The following is a 27,039-nucleotide window of genomic DNA, read 5'->3' as shown; positions in this document are numbered from 1 at the left end:
ACCATGGGGCTCTGTTCTTTTATTTTCCAGTCTATCTTCTCTCTATTCAGATTGAATAAATTATGTTATTGTTTCTTCAAGTTGACAGTTGAAGTTCTTTCCTCTGTCATCTCTCTTCTGTTCTTTAGCTCTTCTAGGGAATTTTTCTTCTTTTTTTTTTTTTTGGATTTAAAACTTGAAGTTTTCATTGTAGTGGGGGAGTTTTTCTTTTTTTGATTATTGTATTTTTCAGTTTTAAAATATAATTTGGTTCTTCTGTTACTTTTCTGAGTCTGTGTTTCTTTTTGAGATTTTGTATTTTTTTTCCTTTGATTCAAGCTTGCTTGTAATTGCTTGTTGAAAAATTTTTATGATGGCTGCCCTAAAATCCTTGGCAGGTAATTCCAACATCTGTGCATCTCAGTGTTGGTGTCTGTTGATTGTTTTTTCTCATTGGGACTTTTCTAGTCCTTAGCATGACAGGTGATTTTTGTGTGTGTGTGTGTACTGGAAATTTGGGTATTGTATTATGAAACTCTGTATCTTACTTAACTCTTTTATATACAGTTGTTTTAGTTTGTTTAAGCTGCTGAAATGCAGTATACCAGAAATGGGTTGGTTTTTTTAAAAGGGAATTTATTAAGTTACAAGTTTACAGATCTAAGGCCATAAACATGCCCAAACTAAGGCATCCAGAGAAAGATACCTTAACTCAAGAAAGGCCGATGTCTGTCACATGAGAAGGCACCTGGCTGGTTTCTGCTATTCCTTGTTCCTAGTTCTGTTGTTTCCAGCTTCTGATGCCAGTGGCTTCCTCTCTAAGTGCCTTTGGTCCTTCACTTAGCTTTTCCAGAGCAGAACTCTGGATTCTTGGCATGCTTAGCATTTCATGATAAGGCACATGGCAATATCTGCTGTACTCTGGTTTCTAATGGCACTCCAAGTCTCTCGGCCCTCTAAGCATCTCCAAATGCCTGCCTCTCAGTTGGTTCTGAAACAACTACGCTTCCGCCAGAATATCTTCCCTCTTAAAGGACTCCAGTAAACTAATCAAGACCCACCCTGAATGGGTGGAGTCACATCTCCAGCTAATCAAATATCCCACCTATAATTGGGTGTGTCAAATCTCCATGGAAATAATCCAGAAAAAAACACCTGAACCAACAGATCTGCTCCCACAAAATTGGATTAAGAAAGCAAACATGGTATTATTTGATAGTAAAGTACCCTCAGTGGTTACACTGACACAGCTCATGAAGCAATGAAAAAAAGTCATTGGTGTCTGCATATCTATGTAAGTCTGAATTCTTGTAATACCAAAGCAGAGAAAATATCCTAGATCCTTTCATTGATTTGCAGTATCGATCCTCTTTGATTGGTGACAAAATCACAGCCCAGCTAATAAAATTGTGGTCTGTTGTCTAGACTCATAATTGAAGGAAATGCTAAATATCAGCTAGGAGTTAATATAAACAAAGATGTGATTTCCTGCCCATACAAAACACATATGAATGAATAGATATAAAATACTTTGCGTGGTTCCCGACACGCAGGAAATGCTCAATAAATGTTAGCTATTATGCTATTAAAATTATTAATAAACTCTATAAATGTGAGAAAAAAAAGTGAACAAGGCTTTCTGGGATACGTTAAGCAGGCTTCCTCTCACACTGCACTGGTAAGGAAGGGAAGTGCTGCCTTGTAATTACTGGGTGGCTGTGAAATTCCAGACCCCCTTCCAGGTTTCCACTGACATTCTTCTGCCTGGGAGGGGGTACCTCTTTACTGTTCCCTCAAAGCCTCCTCTAACAGTATTGTGAAGAGGGGCCTTGGTACCGCCAGGCAGCTCTGGAAGCTCCCTCTCCCTACTTGGTCTTCTCTGACATCTTAGTGCCGGGGGATTTGGGAGGGAAGGATACCCTGTTCCAGCCAGGCAAGGTTGTAAGTCTGAATTTAGGCTCTCTACCTGACCTTTGCTGATGGTTATGGGGGTGGGCCACAGCTTTTTCTGTAGTGCTTGGCTGGCTATTGTGTAAAAAGAATAGCTTTTTGCTAGGCTCTTTGCAGGTTCTTCAGAGAGGGCAGACTTTTTTTTTTTTGCCAGTACCCATTGTCATTTCTGGGTTTCTGGCTCCTCCATTATCCAGTCTGGGATATATTAGGCAAAAGGAAAATCCAGGTAACTCTGTACTTCTCTCTTCCTTGGGTGTGGAGGTCCCTAGCTGGTCTACCTTCTTCTCTCCACCTTTAAGTCTTATATTTTTATATTTAATGTCCAGAGTTTTTAGCTGTATTTGATGTGAAGAAAAGGGAACGGTGTGTCTGTTCCATCCTAACCCCAAACTTGAAACCCCTTTTTAAATTAAGTTTTAATCATAGCATGCTTCCATTCTGTGAAAGTGAAGCTGTAGTTGATGTCAAGTGAAGTAAGAAAGCTAGTATTCTCAGAGTAGTATGTTTACTAGATGAATAAGAAAAATACTCAAATCAACATAATGTGAATAGGAAGAAAAAATTCCCTAAGACAAGTATCTGCCAAGAACTGTGGGTGTTTCAGAACAACAGTGATCATGATTCATTTAGGGCAGGATCAGGAAAAGCTTTTATGAGGTGGGCTGCAGTGAGCTGGGAAGGCTGGATAGGACTTTGACAGATAGGTAGGGAAATGAAAGGGGCATTTTAAGTGGCAGAAATAGAGTAGCATTACCTTTCTAGGCAAAAATTCAGAATGTAAGCAACTGTCTGATGAGCTTAAGAAGTAAGTACTGTTGGCAGTCACAGGCAGAGAGCTGTATATGTATTTATTTCACAAGTCAACTCTCTCCTTTTGATGCTCGTGCTGGATCCCCAGAGTTTCTGATTTATTGGTCTTGGGAGAGTGAAGATGGACAGTATTTTTGTTTTTTAAGATTCTTAGGTGATTATAATGTGTGGCCAAGCCTCCCACTCTGGATAAACACAATGATTCAATTTAATTCCATCTGGATCAATGAGCAGTTACTGAGAGTTTTCTCTGTTTTGTAACTGATAGGCTAGAGATGGGGCCCATTGAACAACTTCTGAAACCTCTGCCAGGAACCCAGTACTATGACAGATACTTTCACTCAAGTTGTTTCAAAGGGACAGTTTAATACACAGTTGATTGTTTTAAATGGCGTGTAAAGAAGTAGTGATTTTCGAGGAGGGATGAGGGTGAATATATTGTGTGACTGAATGAGAAAAATTGAAAAAGTGGGAATTGTTTTTAGAGATGAATGATTCCAACCCTTGCATTATACAGATGGAGAAATGTGGCTTAGAGAAGGTCAGTCATTTCTCAGGGTCACAGGGCCAAGAACACAGATCCTCTGACTTCCAGCCAGTGCTATTTTCACAAATCTCAGAAGGAACTTTTTTTGGAAAAGGAATGTTTGACTCTCATGTAGCCTCTCTCTACAGTCTTCTCTGGTAGTTGCTTTCCCAGGCCAATAGGTAGAAGCTCGGGCCTGGCCAAGGTCACAGGGAGGTAGGCGCCTGCCCCTGCTTGATGAGGACTTCTTTGTAAGACCTTTGACCTTCCCCAACAGCAAAGTAGAGTTGTATGAGGTAGTATGCATGGGAAGTACCTGACGTCATCACCCTATTAAATATTTCTAAGCTATTTCTATAAAATCCATGGCTGAATTAGTGAAGCAAATATAATAATTTCCAAAAACAGAATTCATATTAATTAGAATCATCTAAAGATCTTTAAATGCTAGGAGTTTCTTATAGTTATTTTTTCTAATCAACATAGAAGTTGGGTTTTTTTCTTTACATTGAGAAATGTAGGAATATATATTAAAATTATATTTAGGAGTATTTGATTATGGTAAACTGAGTCAAGGATTATTGATATAGCTATGGAAAATAAAATTTTACTTGTAGAAATGTTCACAGAATCTGTAAACACAGGCTGTTTTAATAGTCTTCTAATACAACATCATTTCCTTGTCAGATTAATTGGTCTGAAAAATATGTATTTCTTTTGCAAGTTCAACTGGGTGTAATGATGATTTACAGGCTCATTTTTCCTGATTGTATTTTAAGAGTATTTCAATAGTTTTATTTGTAAGTATGTTGATAAGAAGGCTGGAAACACTGAACAGAGAGACATGAGACCAAGTTTATCAGGTTCTGCTTGTGTGACACTGAACAATTACTTTCCTTCTGAAAGACCCATTTTAATCTGGAAAGTAAGGAAATTGAAGTAAATGACATTTCAGGTGTATTACAATTCTGATAATCTATGATTAAAATAAGTAAAGCTAAAAGGACACAAAGGTTAATTCAAATTAAAAAGCATGCATTTTTAACCTGTGACCTGCATGTCACATTCTTGATGTACTCACTCTCACAGCAGACTAATTCTTTTTAGTGCTGTGTTGGTTCTGCTAACTTCAGCTAATATTCTCTATTCTTATCTGCCAATGCTCTGAAAACCTGTGATTTAAAAAGAAATAAAAATTTTTGTCTGGTGATTTTTCCATTAGCTGATTCATAATTGATGCAATTTCTGTGTGTTTAACACCTACAGTCTATCATGCCTTTTAAATGCTTTCTTTTTCTGCAAAAGACTGTAATTTACTACTTTAAAGAGAAATATATGATGATAAATATATTGTATGCTAAAAAGAATATATTGTTTCTTGTATGTTGACTCATAGATATTAGAGGAAAATAATTTCTTTTCTGAAAAATATATGAAAAGTAACAACTAGGTTGGGATTTTGATGTATTTTTAGTAATTTGAGCTGCCTATATGGAAAAAAAAATGAAATCTATCTTCTCAGTAACACTAATGCTGTTTGTTGTTACTTAAAAAAAAATGACTGGTTTCTCTGTTTTTCGGTTCCCCTTTTTATTATGCCTCCCTTCCCGTCTCTCTCTGCACAGGGTGGGTATTCTGCTCCCTCCTTCTCTCCTTGGCAGGGCTCATTCCAGGGGATCCCACGGAGTGTCCCACCGCACCGCAGACAGAGTGAGTCTGTGTCTCGCACTCCTCTCCTGCTCTGGCTTCCAGTTCGTGGTATTTCCCCTCTGCATGACCTGTCCCCTAGCACCTCTGTTTTCCACCCAGAGAGACCTGCAAGCATAAGCTCAAGCAGTACTCCCTGTGGGTCTCCCTCCTTAATTAACACCTCCTTTGACTGCATGTGAACAAACCACTACTTAGAGCTTCATGAAAACTATGAAGTTAATTGCATTCTAATGCTGTTTGAACCTATTGCCAGTGATGCTGGACCTACTGAAATGCATCTGTTGTTAATGCATTTTCCTTTTTATTGATCTTGAGATAGGTAAATAAAAATTGGTTTTCTTTAAATCTAATTGTGTAAAAAAAAATCCCCCCACTATCTACAATGGTACAATGGACAGATGCATCCCTTCTAGGGAGCAGGCTTACTAGACCATTGCACATTTCTGTAAATAACTTCCTAAGGCCAGGTGATTACAGTTCACAATCACGAAAAGAACAAGCCTTGTAGTTATTTTCTCAAGAATGATTTTTAATAGCTAATGTGCTTTTGAAATTTATCAGCTGCTTTTCTGCACCGAAGAAACGGCTTTTGAAATATGCATGGTTTACTAACATTTCTAATGATTTAGTAGTTACTTAACCTTCAAATATTTTTGTTTACATTAACTATACTTTCCAGAACAGTTTGTTGTTTTGTATTATGCATTTAAGTATACCTGGTAAGTTGGTAATATTTTATCTTTTTTGAAAAGTCACCCAAGGAAAGCTAATGGAGAAAAAGAAATATAATAGTCAATCAGTCACTTTTATGCCTTCTCCATGGATTTACCCCGATTTGTGTTTCATATCAAATTTTTCATTAATTAACCTATGTGCAGTATCAAACGCCCAAAAAAGGGCAAGTTTCTAAACAGTTGGAAATGTAATTTATTTAAACAAATTTTATTTCTTGCATTAGTCAGAATTATTAGGTATCAATGTGAATTCCAGACAAGAAGTGAAATTTATTGTTTGGATATTACACTTCTTCTATACTTTAAAGAAGAATATAATAGAGGCTTCTCTTATAGTATAGATTTTTAAATGTAGGTGTTTGTGTAGTGGAAGCTTTAAAAAGAAGAATTTTTTATATTTCCCTTCCCCCCTCCTTATTGCTCGTTTATGTCTCACCATCTCTGTGAACTTTTAACTTGTCTTATCTTCGAGTAAGTTGTTTTATCTCCTCTATTTAAAGATTACTTGCAGTAAGGAATTATATACTAAATTGTTAGTGAACAAATCAGAATTTCAAAGGGCAGTTGTAACAAGTAATGTATTTGTTTGTAGACTTATAGCCTTAAGCAGCATAGTAGGACAGATATACCTTAGATAAACACACCTACCTGTGCACTTACTGAAGCTGTCATTCCCTGTCCTTTCTCCCCACCACTCCCCTTCCTAGCTGCACTATGGAATTGAGGTTTAGGGGCAGTTATTCTGTATTGCAAATAGAACTTTAGAAAAAAAATTATTAGAAACACCCATTTCAATCGCTTCTTACTTGTATAACTGGAGAATTTTCTTGTCTCTCCCTTGAGTTCCTGGCCTTCCATGGTCAAATCCTTCTTCCTCCTTCCCTCTTGGATTCAGGGACATCTTTTTTATTTCCGATGATGAAGCAGCACTATCCTGGGACACTAGTATCAAGTATGACTTTCAGCTTTTCTAGGTCAAACCTTTCTCTGCTGTCTTCTCCAGATAGACAGAACTTTGGTTCTCCAAAGTTTGGATATATTAGCCACCTAGGAAAAAAATATATCCATTTGACTCTTTTACTGGGTAAGTTCTCAGGACTTAAACAGCTATGAGAATGGGTCCTGGGACTTGGTCATTAACACTTGTACTGTTAGAATCCTGCTTGTGAAAAGTAATAACTAGAAGACTTGTTCACAGTTTTCAAGTAATTTTTACTAAGCTTGAAAAGCTCCATTAGAGGAGAAAAATGTTCTAACTACTACTACACTATTTCAGATTCACCCTGAGGAGGACTGAAGCACTTTACTAATAAAGTTATTCTTGCTGCTACTACTACCAGACCTTCCAGTGTAAGAAAATAGCCTGTTCTGGATAAGCAGAAAGAGTGAAATAATTAATGATTATACAACATTTAACTTATTGTTCTTCCGGAAAGCTGTACTGGCCAGGAGTGTTCTAGCTGAATTAGGGACTAACCCTAAAAAACTGGTGACAAAAAGAAGATTCTGACCTTTAGATATATATATATTTTTCTTTTTCAGGAAAATTTGACTTTCATTTCTTTTCTCAAGTATATTTAGTAGTGTCTACTTCATGATGCTTGTGTCTTCCAATTTCAAATAAAATTTTTATCTGGATTAGTGGAGAATATTATCTACATTTAGACATAGAGACATCTTTCCCATTGTCAGTAGAGAATTGAGATTTTGTCCAAATTGTTTTAACTGACTTTTTGTTTAGTCTTTCTACTCTCATTTTCAGTGGTTGTAAAATGGAAATGATAACTCCACCTGGTAGAAGGATTAATTAATAAAAATACTTGCTTTTGGTAAGTAGACAGACCTAAAGGTCATCCCAAATAGTCTTTCGTGCCAGATCATTTTCTGATAGGATTGCTTGCCTTTTTAAAAAATGTATTTTGAGAAATTATATTTCATAAGAAAACCCATATCTTATGAGTGCTTAAACAGGCCTCTAAAATTTGCTCCTTAATGCCCTGCTTGAAGGAATTTATAAATTTTATGTACTCTACTTCTGTGTACAATAACTTAGAAGGGAAGGAAAATGTTTTAAACAACAGAAGTAACATAAATGTACCTACATGGGACTTGGTATATAGTGCTTTCTTGATGTACTATCGCTTGCTTTCTAAATTTATATTCTAATAATAAATAATTGTATTCACCAGAATTACATTAAGAATGACAGAATTATATTGTCTCATACCCCACTCTTATTATAACCCTCAAGGGGTTTTTGCAAATCTTTTTGACAAGCGGCTTTAATAAACGCAGTCCACATCACAACCCAGGGCACCCTAGTGTATACATGTAAAATTCCAATAAAAGATTGATGAAACAATACTTTCCCATAGGACATATGATACTCTGATATTTTCTTCCCTTGTCTATTTAATGGAAATGTTCTTAGCAACGTGCAGTTTGAAAAACATATCTGTTTCTCCCCATATGAGTCTGAGTATTTAGATTTTAGTGTACCAACTTTAAATATAAAGGCTAAAATGTTTAGAAAACTAAGTATGCATAGATTTTAACATAGAATACTTTTTTTGTTTTTGCAGAAATATTTTTGGCATGTAATCATGTTGTTTGTAATTGGCCCCTCCTAAGCATCAAATCTATATCAGGAAGAATTTTTTGTTATTTTCAATAATAAAATGGCTTAATGATCAGTGAGCACTTCGCAAGAATCAGTGGTTGCCCAGTCCAACAAAATTGGTCATATTATTGAATTCTTATTTTTGCCATTGCCCTGTTTATCCTTAACTACACTTTATCGCTTCAGGCTTTCACTTGCTTTGCATTTGTTCTTTCAGTCCTTTTATCTGGGCAATTGTCTTTTGTCTCAGGATTCATATCCTCTGATTAATCTCTCAAAGAGATACTTAAAAGTTACATTTTCTCAAATTTGTCATATAGAAAACTTTTGTATGTATTTTTAAATTTTAGCCATCCATTTAAAAAAGGGAAAAAATATTGGGTATTTTTTATGTTAATGTTTTTAAGTACTTGACTAGGCATTTTATTTAAATCATCATTTGAGTCTCGCAACAACCCGTAGAGTCAGAACAATTATTATCCCAGTTTTACAGATGAGGAAAATGTTAATTAAATAAATCAGAACAGTATAGTGATTTACTCTGGGTAAGCAAGCAAGCCAGAATTCAAATCCCATTCTAATTCCAGAGCTTGAGCCTTAAATATTTATGTAAACACTATAAACTCTTTATTAAAAATTGTATGTTTTTCCTAACTATAATAATAGAAGAGTTCATTACAGAGGAATTAGAAGGTACAAAAATATTTTTATGTATTTTCTGCCAATTGTTCTTTTATTTCGTAAAATTGAAATCTTACCTTTTGCTTTTCACATAGTATTATTATGAGCATTTTACTTATAGTGAATAATTCTTGAAGATATCATTTTAATGGCTGCATGATAATGCATTATCATGTGGATATACTTTATTTAACTCTTTTCCTGTTGTTAAACATTGATGTTGTTTTCAGTTTGCCCTATTACATAGTGAGAAAAATGTTATTGCAATGCAGTATATCCTTCCTTGTATATAAATTGGTGTCAGCATCTCTCTTTTCTCAGATTCCTAGGAGGATATTGTTTGATCACTTTCTTGAGGCACTTAATATGCATTATTGAATTGTCAGATGCTTATGAGGTATAAATCTGATTGACTCCAACATGTAATCAATTATATATATAAGACTAACTTCAGTTTCAGTGCTTTAATGAGAAATTAGCTCTGGGTATGACTTTTCATAAAAATAAAATATTTTTTAGTGAAATGGAAACTATGGTATTTCAGTAAAAACTGATTATTAAAGTAAGCTAATTTTTTATTTAAATGTAGTTAATATAGAGTATGGCACTATATAATTTTTGCAGCTAATTTCAAGTGCTATCTAGTATAGTCATTGGTTGGTTAACTGGTTAGAAATGTGCATCTAACTCATGGTCCAGAAGGCCTTCCCATAAATCTAGGCATGAATTTCTTTCAACACCTTGCAATTATGAGACATGTAGCAATTAGTGTTTTCTTTATAAAGCCATTCAGAAAAACCAGCTATACAGTATTTGTTCCTATACCATAGAGCTTGCAGAATCTTACTCTGGATAAATATATCATGCCTGTTGGTCACAACAATGAGATTATACTATTATGATGTTATTTCCTTTTTTTTGTCTGATCTACTCTGCATCCCAGAGGTAGATGCTGATGGATTCTGTGTTTTTGAGATAGAGACTCATGAAATTAGCATCTCGAACGAATTATGCCTATTTAGTAAATACTTAAGTCACTATTAGTCACTTTGATAATTTTTTAAAGCAGTTAACTAAAGAAAAAATTTAAAAGAAAGCAAATAAAAGAGCACAATATATAAATGCAGTTAATTGGTAATCTTCTTAGAAAAGCCATTGAACTCCTTATTTCAGAATTTATCTAGAAATGATTACTTTATCAACCAGCTATTCTTTGTAAATTTTATGATATTTAGAGGCAACAATCTGAGACCTAGCAGGAACCGTGGAAGCTGTGAGTGGGTTCATGGGAAGTTTAGAGCAAAACCCTGTGCGTCTAGTTGCACTAGGTGTCTAGTCCTTTCTTTCAACTCTACAGTGATGTCTGGAGCTCACTTATAACTTAGAACAGGATTAAAATGTATATAAAGATCAGATTACCTTTATTGTTGTAAAGCAGAAGCAGTACTAAAAAGAAACTAATAAATACTGAGTTTTATTTAGTTTTCTAATGTGCAATAAGTCTGAACTAATTAAAAATAATTTCTTTATTTCCTTGGTAAGGGATTCATAGAGCCAAACCTTTTTAGGTCTTTGGAGCATGAACACTAAATTGTGTCAAAATTTTATTGTTTTATTTATTTTACAGTTTTTATTAAGATTCTTCCAGTGATTTTCTTTTAAGTGTGAGAAGTTTTACATACGCTTTTCTGTGGGTATGACTACCTTGCAAACTACTTTGGCAAGAAAGTATGAATGTATTATAAATTATTTTTCATTAAATACAAATCAATTAAATAATGAATAATGCCTAGAGAAACCCAACAAAACCAGAGTAAATACTGTTGGCTGCTACCCAGTCATGGCAAATCCTTGGTGTTGTGTGTGGTCTCTGACCCATTGTCCTGTCTTTCTCTTGTCTCTGCTCTCCCATTTTGCCTTTGGCAAGGAGTTGAGAAGTTAGTCCATTACTTCTCTGACAAAGCGTGGTACAGTACACTTTCAGATATTTTTCTACCACCTTCCTTATAATCACTGTGTTTTTTCCCCCAGTTTGCATGGTGCATGTCAGAGCCTGCATGAATTTCAGGCATGTTATAGATGGTTCCATTTCCATCTTCCTTTCAACCTTTAAAATGTATTTAATAAGAATAATAAACTTGTATATACTTAGAAAATAATTTTAGATAATTCTTATGACTAATGCGATAGTAGCATTATACCTTAGGAAGATTTCCTGCATATCTTGCATACTTTGACATATTTTTAATCAGGGCTTGGCGTTTTTTAGTTGCCATCTTATTGCTCATGACTCTAGAATACTGACAAAACAGAGGAGTGTTTTTTTTTCTTATGATAACGCTAGAGACTTCTGAAGTGGTATGAAACAGTGAAGGTGAATAGTTTTCCTCATTGGCGAGTGCTGATATTGCCTTTCCTCGTGTTCAGTGTCCTTCTTCCATCTCTCTCTTGTGGGTCACTGTGGAATCACCTCTTCCCAGAAACACTGCTCTGCAGTGTAGTGTCAGACTCATCCTGTGGAGGACAGTTCAACCAAGAAGAAAATAGGGCATTATCCAGGAAAGTTACTACCTGCGTGTTGGTTTTGAAACCAGCATTTTAAAACATATTAAAACTTGGGTGCATGGGTGGTTCAATGGTAGAACACTCTCCTTCCATGCAGGAGACCGAGGTTAGATTCCCGGACCATGCACCCCTCCCCCCCAAAAAAAACATTTATATATATATATATATATAAATAATATATATAAAAACTTAATCATCTCACTATACTGCATATTCTTAAAGGCTGTGAACTCACTGGATTTACCCAAATAACGCAGAATAATAAAGTTTGTAGTGTTGCATTTTAAATTCTCTCATAAGTTCAAATTCTGGCATTGCCATTTTCTAAAGTGTATGATCCTTGAGCATGCCTCTTAACATCTGTTAACCTTAGTTTACTCATTTACAAAAAGAACACAGTGCAGGTACATGGGTAGTTCAGTGGTTAAAAGAGTGCCTGCCTCCCATGTGAGAGACCTGGGTTTGATTCCAGGACCATGCACCCCCCCCCCCCCCAAAAAAAGAACACAGTACTTCCATTTAGGGTGTTGTGTTAACTAGAGATCATATATACAAACTTAGAGTCTGACTTTCTGCCCTTGGACAGAAGGGATACCCTGTTGTCTTGGAGACTAGGCATTTCTAAAGTAGTTGTAATGTGTTGGGCATCAAACTGAGCATTTAGCATATGTGATTGTTTATTATTTATAACAATTCATTGAGGTGTAGCTACTCCATTATCCTCGTTTACAAATTATGAAATTCAGTCTCAGAGTACTGAAATAATTTGCCCAACATCTCACCCATAGTAAGTGACATAGGCAGTACTCAACTCCAGATGAGTCCGACTCCAAAAACTTAGTGCTTCAGTGCAGCGTTGTGCTAGACCCATAATAAAGCCATATGTAAATTCCTTCTAAACTTCAAAGTGCCTTGCATGTCCTAGCTCCGGTTTTTATTTCCAGGCAGGCAGTTAAGGAACCTTACTTCTATATCATAGCATTGAACAATATAGGTATATCCACTGTGGCTGTAAAACACTTGGATATGACTGACACCAAACTATACAGTTTATGAAGTGTGTGCATCTGTGATATATCAGAAGCCTAGAAATTTCTTATTCTATAGGAGCTAGTTTGGTATTGTATTGCTACAAAACTTATTTGTTTCCAAGACCCAAGTAGTATAAAAGGGCCATGGCTTGTACTCATTATTCTGATGCCTTTTTATATTTTATTTTTATCTTTTTGCTCTTACACCTTTTAATAATCATGGATGACATTTATCAAACACTTACTATTTGCTATGAGGTCCTATGCTAAGTATTTTACATGTATAATCATATTTATTTATTAGAATTAAAAATGGCAAATAGCTGAATGCCTGTCAAGATAGTTTCCGTAACACACGTCATTCAGAATTTTCAAGTCTTCAAGTAAGAAAAGATATTGGTGGCTAAACTTGTGGGCCCTTATGGGAGGTGCTTGTGTTCAAGTTAACATGTAATTAATCCTTCACATTATCCTTCTAAATATGAACCATTAAACTAAGCCCAAACTTACGAAGGGCAAAACAAAGCCTTTTACTATTGGATTCCCTTTTCATCAGTGTTTTAGAAAACTTTTTATCGTTTGATCACTAATGTTAAATCATTGACCTAATCGAGAAGTATTATTTGGTCAATTCTGGCCAAAGAGACCATTCTGAAATATACCACTCACAAATATTCATTTATCCAGCAAGCATTTGTTCAATGTCTATTATGTGCCAAATGGTAGGAATACCAACTACAGCAAGAAAATTTGAATAAAACATGGTACATGCCTGTAAGGAGCACAGAATCTCTGGTTATCTTTGTAAACAGTTTCAAATAGACATTTAAGATTATTATTAAAGATTCCTACCAATTCCTTGCATGATACACAGTAATGCCTATTGCTGACACTTTTGACCTTGACTTGTGTCAAGGTTATCCTGAGAATTCTTGGGATGATGTGAAGTTTATGCATCTAACTAAACTAAGACTTAAAAGAACTGAGTCCAGTTAAGAAGCACTTGGCTATTTAAGTCTGAGGATGGGCGTACATTTTAAATTTTCAATAACTTCTTGATAAGTTGCAAGGATGGAGTAATAAAGCTCTACTCATTTGTGGCTACAGAGAATTTCTGCCGTAGTGGGGGGATTCCTTTTGCCCCTGGGTCTTGTGGGCTGCTGAGGTTATGAAGTGAATGGACAGATGGGCAACTTCCTCAGAGGCCTTTTTGATACAGAACAGTGTCTCATCTCCAAATCCAGAGACCTGGAACCATATTAGATTTCTCCCAAATACCTGTCCTTCCTAAAAAATCTCTTTCACTCAATGGCAGAATTCTCTCAGTGGTAGAATTCTTGCCTGCCATGCCAGAGACCCAGATTCGATGCCCATGCAAAAAAAAAAACAAAACTCTTTCAATCCTCTCCAGTCTTTCTGCCACTATCCTAATTTCAGATACTTATCACCTGAGCTGTTTAGCATTCACTTGCTGACAAGCAATTTTGCTTATAATCTCATCTCTTCCCATTGTGTTTCTTACTGCTTCCACCAGAGTGATATTTCTAAATCACAGTTGGATCTTATGATTTATCTCCTTAAAACTCATCAGTGTCTCCCCATCATCTATAGTACGTTCAAAACTACTTAACCTGACACATGAGTTCCTTCATGAGCTGGCCGTGGCCTATACTCTCCCACCTGTACTATCCTTTCCAAATTTAATCTTAACAATTTCAAGTTACTAGGACATGTGTTCACGTACTGGGCTTGTACACATATTGGATTGTTCTTCCCCTCTTACCTGCCTCACAAACTCCTTCTCATCTTTTTAAAGCTCATCTCATATATTTGCAATTCTCAGATACCTTTCATGATCTCTCCAGTCAGGCTGTTTTTCTCTTTATTTTTGGCATGGGCAGGCTCCAGGAATCGAACCCAGGTCTCTGGCATGACAAGTGAGAATGCTGCCACTGAGCCACCATTGCACTGCCCAAATACCTGTTTTGTTTTTTACATATTTTTCTTTTTGTTACCATAGGTGGTTGTGCTTGAGACTTTGTCTCATCATTTGTTTACCTATCTCTCTCAGTAGATCCCTCAAGGACAGGAAGAGCACTATTCTGTTCAGCTCCGTACTTCCTCACACCTGACAATAGGGCATGATATACAGGAGACATACAAAAAGTGAATGAATGAAAAGAGGGCACTCCACCCTGGTAAGATGGTGGAGTATGATGCTTCACAACTCCTTCTACCTAGAAGCTTTGAAGAACCAGCAAGCAGAAATATCTTCTTAAAAATGCTGTAGAACAGTTAAAGGAACACAGTAACAGAGAGAACATTGAATCAAGAAAAAGGCTGGCCGTGGTTCTGGAGAGAGCATAATAACCCTTGTGCTCATACTGGAAGCATGTGTGTCTGATCCAGTCTGCTTTTTTTTTTTTCTTTTAGCATAGACAGGCTCCAGGAATTGAACTGTGTTTCCGGCATGGCAGGCGAGAATTCTACCACTGAGTCACCATTGAGATGCCTGACCCAGTCTATTTTATGGTGGCCTGAAGGACTCGCTGTCCCAGAACCTGGCCCTGTATGTAGAAGGCAGCTCATTGAGATCTCCTGCAGAATGCTATGGGAAAGCAGTCAAGTAATGCATTGAACAAAGGATAGCTGGCTGTAGGACACACAATACAGTGCCCAGGACTGTGAGGAAACTGTTTCCTGGGGAAGAGGGTACATTTGTGTGTGTGTGTGTGTGTGTATATATATATATATATATATATATATATATATATATATAAAGAGGGGAATTCCTAGAGCCACATGTGAATACCCAAAGCAAGACACATGTGCAGAAATGATCACAAGGTCCCTGTTCTTTGGCTTGGAGTTATTCTCTAAACTCATTGTATGGATGAGCCCTGAGGGAGAACGATTACACAGGTCACTCTACAATGACTGGGCAATGTGTTTTCTTTTTTCCGTTTTTTTTTGTTGTTGTTGTTATCTCATGGCATTCAAGGAAATTTCTGTCATAACATCAGCTGGATACAAGCTTACAAACAAATGCTTCAGAGTCTAAATTCCAGTGATAAGATATTAAATTATAAAAATGTCCAGATTTTAACAGAAGGTTACAAAGCATACAGAGAAACAGGATGTGATGACCCAGGCAAAGGAAAAGATTAGACATTAGAAACCATCAATGAGGAGGGGCCAACTTAGGACTTACCAAGCAAACACTTTATGTTCAAAGAGCTAAAGGAAAACGTGGACAAAGGACTGAAGGAAATCAGGAAAACAATAGGTGAACACCCAGAAAATATCAAGAGAGGGAAATTATGAAAAGGAACCAAACAGAGCTGAAGAACCACAGTTAATAGTAATTAAAAATTCTGTAGGAGAGTGGTGCAACAGTGGCTCAGTGGCAGAATTCTCACCTGCCATGCCAGAGACCCGGGTTCGACTCCTGGAGCCTGCCCATGTGAAAAAAAAAAAAAAGGTAGTTATCACTCATGAAAAACTGTTTGCTTCTCTTCCCAGTACCTGCCTGAGCAAAAAAAAAAATTCTGTCGTAGTGGTTCAACAGCAGATTGGAGTTAAAAGAGTAAAGAGAAAACTCTAAGATAGGTGAAATCATTCGGTTTGAGGAGCAGAACGAAGAAGAAAAGTGAACAGAATCTGAGGAAACCTGTACTGTCAAGTGTACCAATATATGCACTGTGGGAGCCCCAGAAAGAGAACAAAGAGAGCAAACGGCAGAGAGAATCCAAAGAAATAATGGCTGAAAACTTCCCAAATTTAACAAAAGGCAAAAATATACACATCCAAGATGTTCCATGAACTCCAAATGGAATAAACCCATGCTGTGGCATATTATGATCAAATTGACTAATGCCAAAGATAAAGAATTCTACAAGCCTCAAGAGAGAAGCAGTGTGTCAATACATGAGAGCCTCAAAAAGATTTAAGTGCCAATTTCTTGTTGAATACTGTGGAGGCAAGAAGGCAGTAGGATGACATATTTAAAGCACTGAAAGCAAAAAAATTGTCTCCCAAGAATTCTATATCCAGCAAAACTGTCTTTCAGATATAAAGGAGAGATTAAGATATTCCAAGATAAATAAAAGCTGAAGAAGTTTGTCACCACTATCCAAGCCCCATAAGAAATGATAAGGTGAGTTCTACAGGTTGAACACAAAGGACAGTAGACAAAAGATCAAAGCTGCATGAAGAAATAAAGATTTCTGTTATAATTAATGACATGGGTATATATAAATGCCACTACTGTTGTATCTTAGGTTTGTAGCTCTGCCTTTTACTTCCTACAGGATTTGAAAGGCAGACGCATAAAATGTAATGAAAAATCAGTGGTTATGGATTCATGATATGAAACATGTCATTTGTGATAAAAACTACATAAAGGTGGGGAGAATGGAGGGGTATAGGACCATAACTGTGTACGCTGTTGAAGTTAAGTTGATATCAAACCAAATGAGATTAGCATAAATTTACAGTGTTAAATTTAAGCCTCCTGGTAACTACAAGAAAAATATGGGAGGAAAAGCGATATCACAGAGACAGAAAATAGAGTGCAGGTGGGCAGGGTGAGGAGCAGGAGGAATGGGAAGTTAATGCAAAATGGGCATAGGGTTTTTTGTTTTAGCAATGGAAGATGGTGAAGGTGCTGCAAAATCGTGAATGTGATTAATCCGTATGCTTGGGAGTAGTTGAGATGGGAGAGTTTCTGTTGTTTATATGTTCCCACAATTAAAAAAAAAAAAAGAGCAACTTAAAGAGACACCGATAGTTGAATGAATTTCATGATCCTGGGTGGAACCTAGAAAGGAAGGAGAAAAGGGATATATTGGGGCATATGAAAAATTGGAATATAGACTGTAATTGAGTCAATATTAAATTTCTTGCGCTTGATATCTGCCCTTAAGTGGATGTATAATGAATATCCTTGTTCTTAGGAAAGCACATGGCAGCCTCAGGTGCTCAAGGAGCATCATGTATATAGCCTACACTCAAGTTCAAGAAATGGATTGAAAGATAGGTAGGTAGGAATGTAGGGAGATAGGTAGATAGATAGGAAAGAAAGAAAGAAAGAGAAGGAAAAAGAGGAAGGGAAGAAGGAAAGGAAATTAATTATATGGTGAATGTGGCAAAACATTAAAAATTGGTGGATCTCAGTATTAGCCCCTTCAGTATTGGGGGGCTAAGAGTATGTTGGAGTTCTCTGTTTAGACTTTGTGTATTATGATCATTTTTTTTTACTGCCCTGTAGGTATGAAAGCAATTCAAAATAAAATGTTTACAAAAATGAATGGTCTCTTATTCCTTCCTATATGTTTTATTATCCATGAGGGTATGGGATCTTTCATTTTATATTTAGGATTCATTCTAAAGATGCCTGAGGATATCGTCTTCTGGCCATAGAATTGGTCGTGGATGTGGACAAGATGAATTGTTAACATCTTTTTATCAAACACTGTTGAGTGTTTAGAATTTGAGGAAATTGTACTGTAAGCACAAGCCATCAGAATACAGCTCTGCTTGCTGAAGGTTAACAGGTAGCTTGTTCAACTCCTTGGCAGGTAATTAATGACAACCCAGTTATTAGTGGGTGACCACCACTTCCACATAAGCTCTACATATCAGGATCAAGTTGTACGTAGTCTTCAAATTATTGTCATTTTTCATTCTTCTTCAGATAGGCTTTCTTTTTGCTTGCAAGTAGTAGAATTGATTTTCCAAACTTAATTTAAAGATAAATAATAAAAGGGCATTTACTTTGGCGCAGAGAAATATCTCATACTCTACTACATTTACTTTTAAAAATATAAAGTGTATAGTATTTAACATGTAGAAACCACTAACTTATTTATTGTAATTGATAATTTAAACAAATTTGATTTAATTATTCAATCTAACCCCTTTCATTTAAAAGACTTGACATGTTGTTATCCCTAAAACCCCCATTTTTTTTCTTTTTAGTTCTTTGATATTTCATATGGAGTTTTATTGCATTTAACATGCACCACAGATATTACTATCTGTTTTGTTTCTGTTTATTTCTCCAATAAGCAGTGGTCAGTTGGGTCAGGTGTGTAATCAGAGGAATACAAATGGATGATTTAAGTTATCCATAGTTCACAGTGCTTGTTTATTGGAGGCTTGATTGTGCTAATAATCAATTTATTACTCTGTCTTAATTGGGAAATCTTATCTTTTATTAGTTTTTAGCTTATTGCAAATGTTTATGCCATATTTCTTGCTGGCAATAGACATATTGAAAGAGCCTGTTTTTTTTTTTTATTTTCACTGATAGTTTTTTAGTTTTTTAGTTGCTCTAATAGTTCTGAATATCTTACTGTGTTTGAAGGTGAAAAGCGATGAAGAGGGAAAACCCCCCATTCAGATGGCTATTTGATGATGACCCTATCTCTCCTTTGGTTCTTTTATTTCCTTTGGTAGATTTTGGTTTACTTAATATAGTCCTGTTCTATTTTATCATAACATTAATGTCTCTAAGGTTTGCAACCTCTTTGACATAGTCTTTTTTTTCTAGCGATCCCCAGGGACAGTCTGTTAAATTAATTGCATGGTGATCTTAACACCTTTGGTCTTGAGGGACAGTTTGCTTATCTCTGTGCTGATTTATTGTGAAAATGTCCAACTGACTTTAAAGTCTGAGACATTTAGCTTGAAGCAACCAACTGAGATGGCTTATTTATTTTAAGCATGCTGCAATAAATAAGAGCTTAATGTAACATATCTCTGTAAGGATTGATTTTTAGAGTCATTGTCTTGATAGTTTTCATAGCAAGTCAGTCTTATGTCCTCATGGCCAATCTTCCCTCCATGAACCAGTCAGTGAGTTTTGCTTTATTCTCCGTCACTCTTGACGCCACCATAAACTGACCCCTGACCCTGGCTCTGGGCAGCTGACATCCAGGGCTGGCCAAGAAGGAGGTGAAAAGGTGAAGGAAGTGAACAGACCCATGATGCAGTATAAATAAGTCTGCCCTTTCTATTGGCTAAGTTAGAGATCAGGTATAAATGGTGTTTATGGATTTATCATAGTAAAAACAATTTATTAGTGAATGATCCTTTAAAATTCATGTTTCCAGGCTCCTTGCCATTTTCGTCCCACAATATTTAATAGTATATGTGTGTGTGAGTGTGTGAGATTATATATTTGTAACAACTACTCTCTGTCAGTACATGAACAGTAGGCCCTGCCTCATAAATTTGTAACATCTTGGCCATTGAAGGATAACTTAAAATTCATAATCTTTTACCAAAGGCCCCAAAGTAATGGAAATTATATGTTTCCTCTGATTTGTGCAGAACATATCCACACATTGCGTTCCAGAGAATTGTGCGTGAAACATTACGGCCTTAAGAACTTGGCTGTCATAGGCTTCTGTGCTTGGGTTGCCTCTCTTTGGTTTATGTTGGTGGCAAAATTTCAAATTCGTTTTATTCTCAGCCATCATTCAAAAGGGTGTTGATTTTAAATTTTTCTGTACTGTTCTTTTCTCTTGAGCAAGGTAAATCTATTTTCTACCTATCAGCAGCAACAGAGCTTTGATTAAGACAGAACAAATAGATTTTGAAAACATTTTATGCTGAAAGTTTTTAACATGCATATTAAAGGCTGATTAGCATTAACTAAATATATTGACCTATTTTTGTTTTAATAATTAGACAATTATTTATTTTAAAGTACTTATAAAAATACTTTAAAGTTGGGATATTCCTTAGGTCACAGTTAATGTCTGAAGGCTTCATAGAGATTAAACCAACGTGCTTATAAAAACGATTCTGTTATGCTCTCATATATAAGATTTTTAAAATTTAATCAGTTAATGCAGGACCTTTTTTTTTTTCAATAAATCAGCACTTTAAACTTTTCTTTCCCTCTGTTTTAGACCTCATTTAGTACTTACTGCCTGTATCATTTTTTGTTTGCATTTTCATTCTTGTTTGTGTCTCATGAATTCACTTGAACATTGTAATTCAGTTTTTAAATTAAAAGAAACAACAATACATACTCCCCATATTAAAGCATATAAGTACCCAAACAGCCCAATTGGAACTTAACTTTTATTAATTATGGGCGGCATTTACCGTTGCTAATGTTGTGTTTAATTTTAACAGCCTCAAGTACTACAGCCTTCCAGCAGCCTTCCCAGACCTACAGACCACAGCCAGGGAAAACTAACAAAGCCGCAACACACCGAGGCCCGCAGTGAAAGTGCACTCCAGAGCATGCATGAGCGTGTTGCACATCTGGACGAAAGCTGCACACATGGCTTGCAACAAGAAAGCAGTTATAGTCTGGATGACCAGCCTTTTTCGCCAAGCACACAGTTCACTAAGGATGTGGCTAGGAGTACACCTTCTGAAGCAAACTTGAATGTGACCATGAATGCTCCAGAGCCTTATCATTTGGCAAATAATAAAATTATTGACATGGAGTTTGTACCCAGTTCTCATCAGACCCTCCCCCAATCAACTAGAGTAGAACAGGCTAAGAGAGGTGGAAGAAATGAGTCTTCACCAGTGGGCTACGTGTCTCAGCCCAAGTCCTTGCAGCTCTTACAGCCACCCATCTTGAATTCTTTGGGACCTCCTCCAGTTTCTGAAACATCTCCAGATAGGACTGCCACTTGTAAGAAGGCACCGATAATCACACCATGTAATTCAGCAAAACTTCAGCCAACATCTTGTCAGACAAATTTTACTAATAATCCAAATCTGAAAGTATCTAAGCTCCGCCCCCCTTCCAGCTCCTTCAAACAGAAACAAATAAGCAACCCCCAACAAGAGCCTCAAAACTTCCAGGCCAAGACAAGCATCCCAAGACCACTAACACGAAGAAAAGAAATCATGCAGAATCCGAACAGCAGTTTGCATTCTGGAGATTGTTTGGCCTCTAATCGATATTCTCATCTTCCTAAACCAAAGATACATTAAGTATAGGCATCACCTACCAATTTTTTTTTTAACAATCTCATCTGTTCTGTAATAGCTTTATCTACATTTTGCTACCATGGTGGAGGTACCATCAAAAGCCTAAAGATCGTCAATATTAAAACATGGAAGCTTCTACTGGTTTGGCTCTTCCATTTCGTATCTGGGTTGAAGTGTACATACCATTTGAACATACTTGTCTCAGGTAAATGCAAAAATTTGCCCATCTCAGTGGCCTTCGGAGGCTGTAATCATGTCATCTATTCTTCTGCATACCAGAAAATTAATAGTATTTCACTTAGCAGGCAAGAGATGTGCTTTGCTGATTTAGTCTTTTTAATGCCTGTATTAATTATGGTTATCTTGAAGCTTGCCCTTTTTCACTTGTCCTGTGAATATGGCTCTTATTTTAATGAAAGATATTGGTGGTAAGGGAAGATGGTAGTCAGTAAGCAGAGTTCTGGCCAGTGTTTGTACATTTAAAAGGTCTATGCAAAAGCTTTATGGTGAATAAAGGAGATAGGCTTTAGTGGGAACTCTGTAAGCTTTATTTTTCCTTGCTAGGATCAGCAAACTAGTCTTACTATTTTATTCATTTAACAGACAAATTCTCCAGGCTATAAAGAAACAATTATATGTTTCTTTAACATCTCCATATAGGCATAGCAAACACAACATACATACCCACACCCTATTTGTGTTGATATTTGCTACTTGGTAAATTCTGGAAAGAGCTCAAGATACATCCTAAAGTCTATCTGTACCTGAGTTATTTACTTTTGTAAAATATGTTGGTGCTAGAGTTTGCTGGTAGTTCAGTTTTGAACTCTATAGGTTTATGAATCCATGATATTTGTTTTCAGGTTCCACAGCATATATTTAAAATGAAGTCTTTATTGTAATATTTGTATTTATTGACTTTCTGCTAATCTGAAGGCTGGAATAATGGACTTGATACATTTGCACAAAACTATGATGGATACATAGGGATTTAAAGCTATTTTGTATAACAAAACAAGTTAAAATGTTTTGAGAAAAATTAAAAATTTAAGTAAAACTGTCTTGAGAAAAGTTGGAATTCATAATAATTTAGTTTTTCTGAGTTTTCCAGGTTTCCTTATTATGTTAGTGTATGGTTGAATGATAATTTTAAAAAAAATAAACAGGATTTGGGAAAAGAAATAGAACTAGGGAGGGGAAATCGTGTTTTCTTAAAAGGTATTAAATGGTCAAAGGTGACATGCTTCTTCATTTTAATGTGTAACAGAGAATAATTGTGAACCTCCAAGGAACCATGTGCACAGTCCCAATCATGTTACAGGCGCTTGTTAGGAAATTTGCCCTCCTGTCCTTCTAAATCATGGCATCTTGAGTCAGTTCACCTACAGCTGCTTTAATTGGAGTTCATGTCTTTCAGAGGTCAGTTTTTATTTTGATCAGCTGGCCAAAAATGTCAAAAAGGGACTCTGGTAAAAAAGTCAGTCCTGAAATGTCTAGGGATTCCTTAGGGGGAAAAATGTGCTTATAGCAAATGCTTTAGTGGAAACTTCGAAAATGACATTTGCAACCTTTTTGACGCAGTCTTCCCTAACCTATCAGAGAATCATTCAAGTGACTTCGCCATTGAATGGACACAAACCATTCTTGGATTTGGTAATGGGTGAGCAACACAAGTCTAGCCTCATATTCTCACTGGCCAGAAATTCTGCTGGAGAAACAGTTCAGACATTTATTCACATAGTCCAAATAGTGTTGGTGTAGAGTGATCAGACCCACCAGCAAAACACACGTCTGTTCCTGGAGACAAGCCGTGGTGGCTGCAGCTATCGCAGGTGGTCTTTCATTTTGGAGGAGATACTGACCTCGTACTTTGCAGATGGGATGCTATCATTCTGTGTTTCCCTAAAGTAAAACATGCTGATGAATTAATAGGTTCTTGGTTTATAGACTCTTATGAAGCATTATTTACAACTTGGCCTTTATCTTTAGGGAAAATGTTTAATATTAAAAATTTTTTTAACCCCAATAGTCTTTATTGTCTATCACAAAAAAATGTTGACTTCGGAAATTTGTTTATTCTCTTCTTTTTCCTGCCCTATTGTTTTCTCCTTGATAAGTTTGCAGAGATAGTTACTATTTCTGTACACTTCTCTGTACCTTTGATCAGCCATAATCTTGGCAGAGGATAGGCTCATCAGCATAATTATAAAGCATAATATATTTAAGAGAAAAAAATGTACGATGCTTGCACAGAACAACAAACATAAGTAATTGCCTACAGTTTTCTCTAAAAACTGCAAGAATGTCATGCTAATCTGCTCCTTAGTAAATGTTAAGTCAGAAATGGAAGTGAGGATGTAGTGTTATGGAATAATCAGAATAATCTCACTTGGCCTTGTCTGGCTATTGCTTCTGTAAATCAACTCTGTGCCAAGTGCTTCTCCACAGGAACTCCGGTCACTTTTTCTCTTAGTTCTTGTGATATCAGTGAAGATGGTTCAGTGTATGAATTCACAGTCCGGAGGTTGAAGTTTTATGGGGATTGATTTAACTTCCCATTTGTGAAAGTGAAAAAAGAGTATGCAGAATTATATGTTTGACCGTTAATGAGATGTGTAGCAAATCCTTTAAAGAAAGCTTGGCCTAAGGAGTTCATCAGTATAGGTGCAGATGATTTTAAGGCATTAAACAAAGGATTATGTAGTTATATAATTTAGAATGTTTCTAATAACTGAGACCCTCTAGCAGTTTTCTTTTGAAGTCTCATTTTCATTTGTGCAATATTTTCAGGCATAACGACTACTGTTCACTGTATTTATATAGATGCTAAGTATTTTAACAAGTAAGAATCTGCATATGAAAGAGAATATCAGATTTGCACTTTAAATGATCTTTATTGCTTGGAGTTGTGCCTGAAATATCAAAATGCCTCCTATTGGGTATGGCTTAATTTGTTGAAATGAATTCTCTGTAACTGTTGCTGTTTGAAGATATCAGTACAGCCTTTCACAGAATTATATCTCCCGCATGTCACTTTTCCCATTAAAGCACTAAGTTTTCTTTCAGTGTTCCATTGTCTCCTTCCGTATTTTATTGAGTGCATCAAAGAGAATGTGATCCTCTGTAGCTGTCACTTCTAAATGATCCTGTCATGTGGTTGGTGGTACCGACACAGATGTGCACTCTTGGTTTCTGAGTGGAGTAGTCATAATGGTATCCTGGTCTCTTGTGTCCTGGATGTACACTTTGAAATCACCAAGGAGGCTTGCAATGAAGATCAGTAAGACTGCAGCACAGTTCACTCTCCATCTTACACCATAATTTTCATGTTGCTAAATTATTTGGGGTATAAGGCTATGTTTGCATGCTTGGAAGCTTTATGCACACATTTGGAAATTAATTATAGCTGTAATATAACGCCTGATGTTTTTCTCTGAGGATGATGGCCTTACTATTTTTCTTAAGTCTGATGCTTAAACTGTATTTTTGAATGTTTTTTCCATATCTTCCTTTCATTTCTCTGCTGCAGTATTTTGAAAGAATACATTTGGGTAAATGATGATGGTGGGCCCCAATCTTCGGTCTTGTCATTAATTAAACATTATAACCTTGATGACTAAAGTCATTTAGTTAGTAATGACTTCATAACCTTGAAGTCATTACTAACTAAAAACAAAAACACCGCAATCCATCTGCACTGTTGTTTTTCCCATTGATTTTTAAAATTCGTTCAGCGTAGAAACTGTATATTAGAATTTGCTTGTAAAATTATAAAAACCAGATGTAAAGTCTCTTTTCTGAAAATGTTGGCATAGTAAATAAAAATAAAGTTCAGAATTATAAAAATAATCTCGTGTCCTTCTCAACATTGGCTTTCATACGTGGCTTTTTCTCTGAGACCTTTTCTCCACAGATATCAGATGCTCTTTATTTGGTTGATTTATTTTCACACTCTGCTACATCCGTTTCATGTACTATTCCCTACACATGTGTCACTCCAAAGAGGCACTGACTGCAGAGGAGTTGGGCAGTAGTTTTATTTCCTGCTTTCACAGAATGTGTATGTGATTTCAAGTACTTCAGTTTCTATTTTAATAAAATATATACCTTATCTTGGAAAAATATTGTAATAACTTTTATCTGAAAAAACCCAGCCCCTTGGATTAGAATTCTGTATAAAAGGAAAACACTTGAAATTTTAATTATTTTGTTTTAAACATTGCATGCATAAAGTAGCTTGAAGCAAGGAGAAGGGCATTTAGTGAAGTTTTATGTCATTCTTAGGACCAAAATTTACTTATTTTCAAGTTTATTTAAAATTTTTAAATTTTCCCATAGTATCAGATATGCTAGTCATAATATATAATAGAATGCAGAAAGTTAATGCAGTGACATTAATCCAAAGTAGTTACATAAATGGGAGAAAAGGAGTGAGGAAAATGTCATTAGTAATACATTTGATAATGGCATTTATTACTTTTTAAGCAACTGTATCAATTTTAAGGCCATCTGAGTTATTAATGTACTTTCTCTTATACTGAGTCAAATTTGTCCTTGTTAGTCTGTTACCAAGTATAGTCATTTTAGTTATTTGTCATTTTGTTTGTCCCACATTTTCTATTCTTAAATATATTTTTCCCCCAGCAGTAAATAGGGGGGAAAGTAGGAATGAACTAATTCTCTCTCATTGAGTTTAATTCTGGTGGAACGTCTCAGTGTGTTCGGCTGTGTGCTAGTGGCTGGGTGTACAGAAGAATGAGGAAGACGTGGCCCCTGCCTCAGGGAGCTCCTCAGCCCTCTGGTGGGTTTTGATATCCTGCCATCCACTTGAGGTCTGTACCTTTCCCTGGCATTCATACTGCTTTGAGCCTAACAGTGAGACATTTTATTGACCTTTTCTCTCAAGTTTCAATTCGTTCTGGGTTTCAGTTACCTTCTGCTATCTCATCTTTGTTTCTATGTCATATGTTCTTGGTTACAGACCTTTGTTCTCCACTTTGAAAACCTGGCCTTTTATGGTCTGATTTCATTCAAGGATTCCCTCTTCAGCCATGTAGGATATTCTTAAATATGCTGCCTTTTCTTCCCTAGATAACTGAGGTATCTTAATTATCTTAAGACATCTTCCCTTTTAGAACCACAGTTTTCACATTCAAAGTATGTCGAGGATTAGGTTTCCTTCCATGCCCACTCTCTTATATAAACATAAAATTTAGTATGGTCTAATTGATTTTTTTTTCTTAATTACCTGTCATTTTTTGCCATGGGATCTCTGAGAGGAAAAATTTAGGTCATCAAACCCTTTTCCTCATTCATGAATTTCCCCCAAACAGCCCTAGAGTTATCTGTCCTGTACAAAATCAAAAAAGAGAAACTGTGTGTTAGTTTCTCACAGGTGCCAATCTGATTTCTCAGCCACAAAAGTGCTGTTTTCCAGATTCAGAAAACATGACCCTTTCTTTATTC

General features: G+C 36.1%; 1 protein-coding gene across 7 annotated transcripts in view; it reads left to right on the top strand.

The window, feature by feature from the left end:
- The window catches only part of CCSER2 (coiled-coil serine rich protein 2), a 226,441-nt gene extending 201,019 nt beyond the window's left edge, over positions 1-25,422 (top strand). For 6 of the 7 annotated variants that reach the window (XM_077124712.1, XM_077124711.1, XM_077124710.1 and 3 more), the window contains one exon: positions 20,758-25,422. In XM_077124712.1, the coding sequence (XP_076980827.1) occupies positions 20,758-21,576 (819 nt within the window). In that variant the 3' untranslated portion in view covers positions 21,577-25,422. Of the gene's footprint in view, positions 1-4,893; positions 4,979-20,757 lie in introns of all 7 variants that reach the window. The other variant, XM_077124713.1, reaches the window with a different exon arrangement.
- The last annotated feature ends 1,617 nt before the right edge of the window (positions 25,423-27,039 follow it).

The sequence above is a fragment of the Tamandua tetradactyla genome, chromosome 13 (genome assembly GCF_023851605.1).
Source record: "Tamandua tetradactyla isolate mTamTet1 chromosome 13, mTamTet1.pri, whole genome shotgun sequence".
Lineage (NCBI taxonomy): Eukaryota > Metazoa > Chordata > Mammalia > Pilosa > Myrmecophagidae > Tamandua > Tamandua tetradactyla.
Note: the sequence above shows the minus strand (reverse complement) of the source record. Positions and strands in the feature narration are given on the sequence as shown.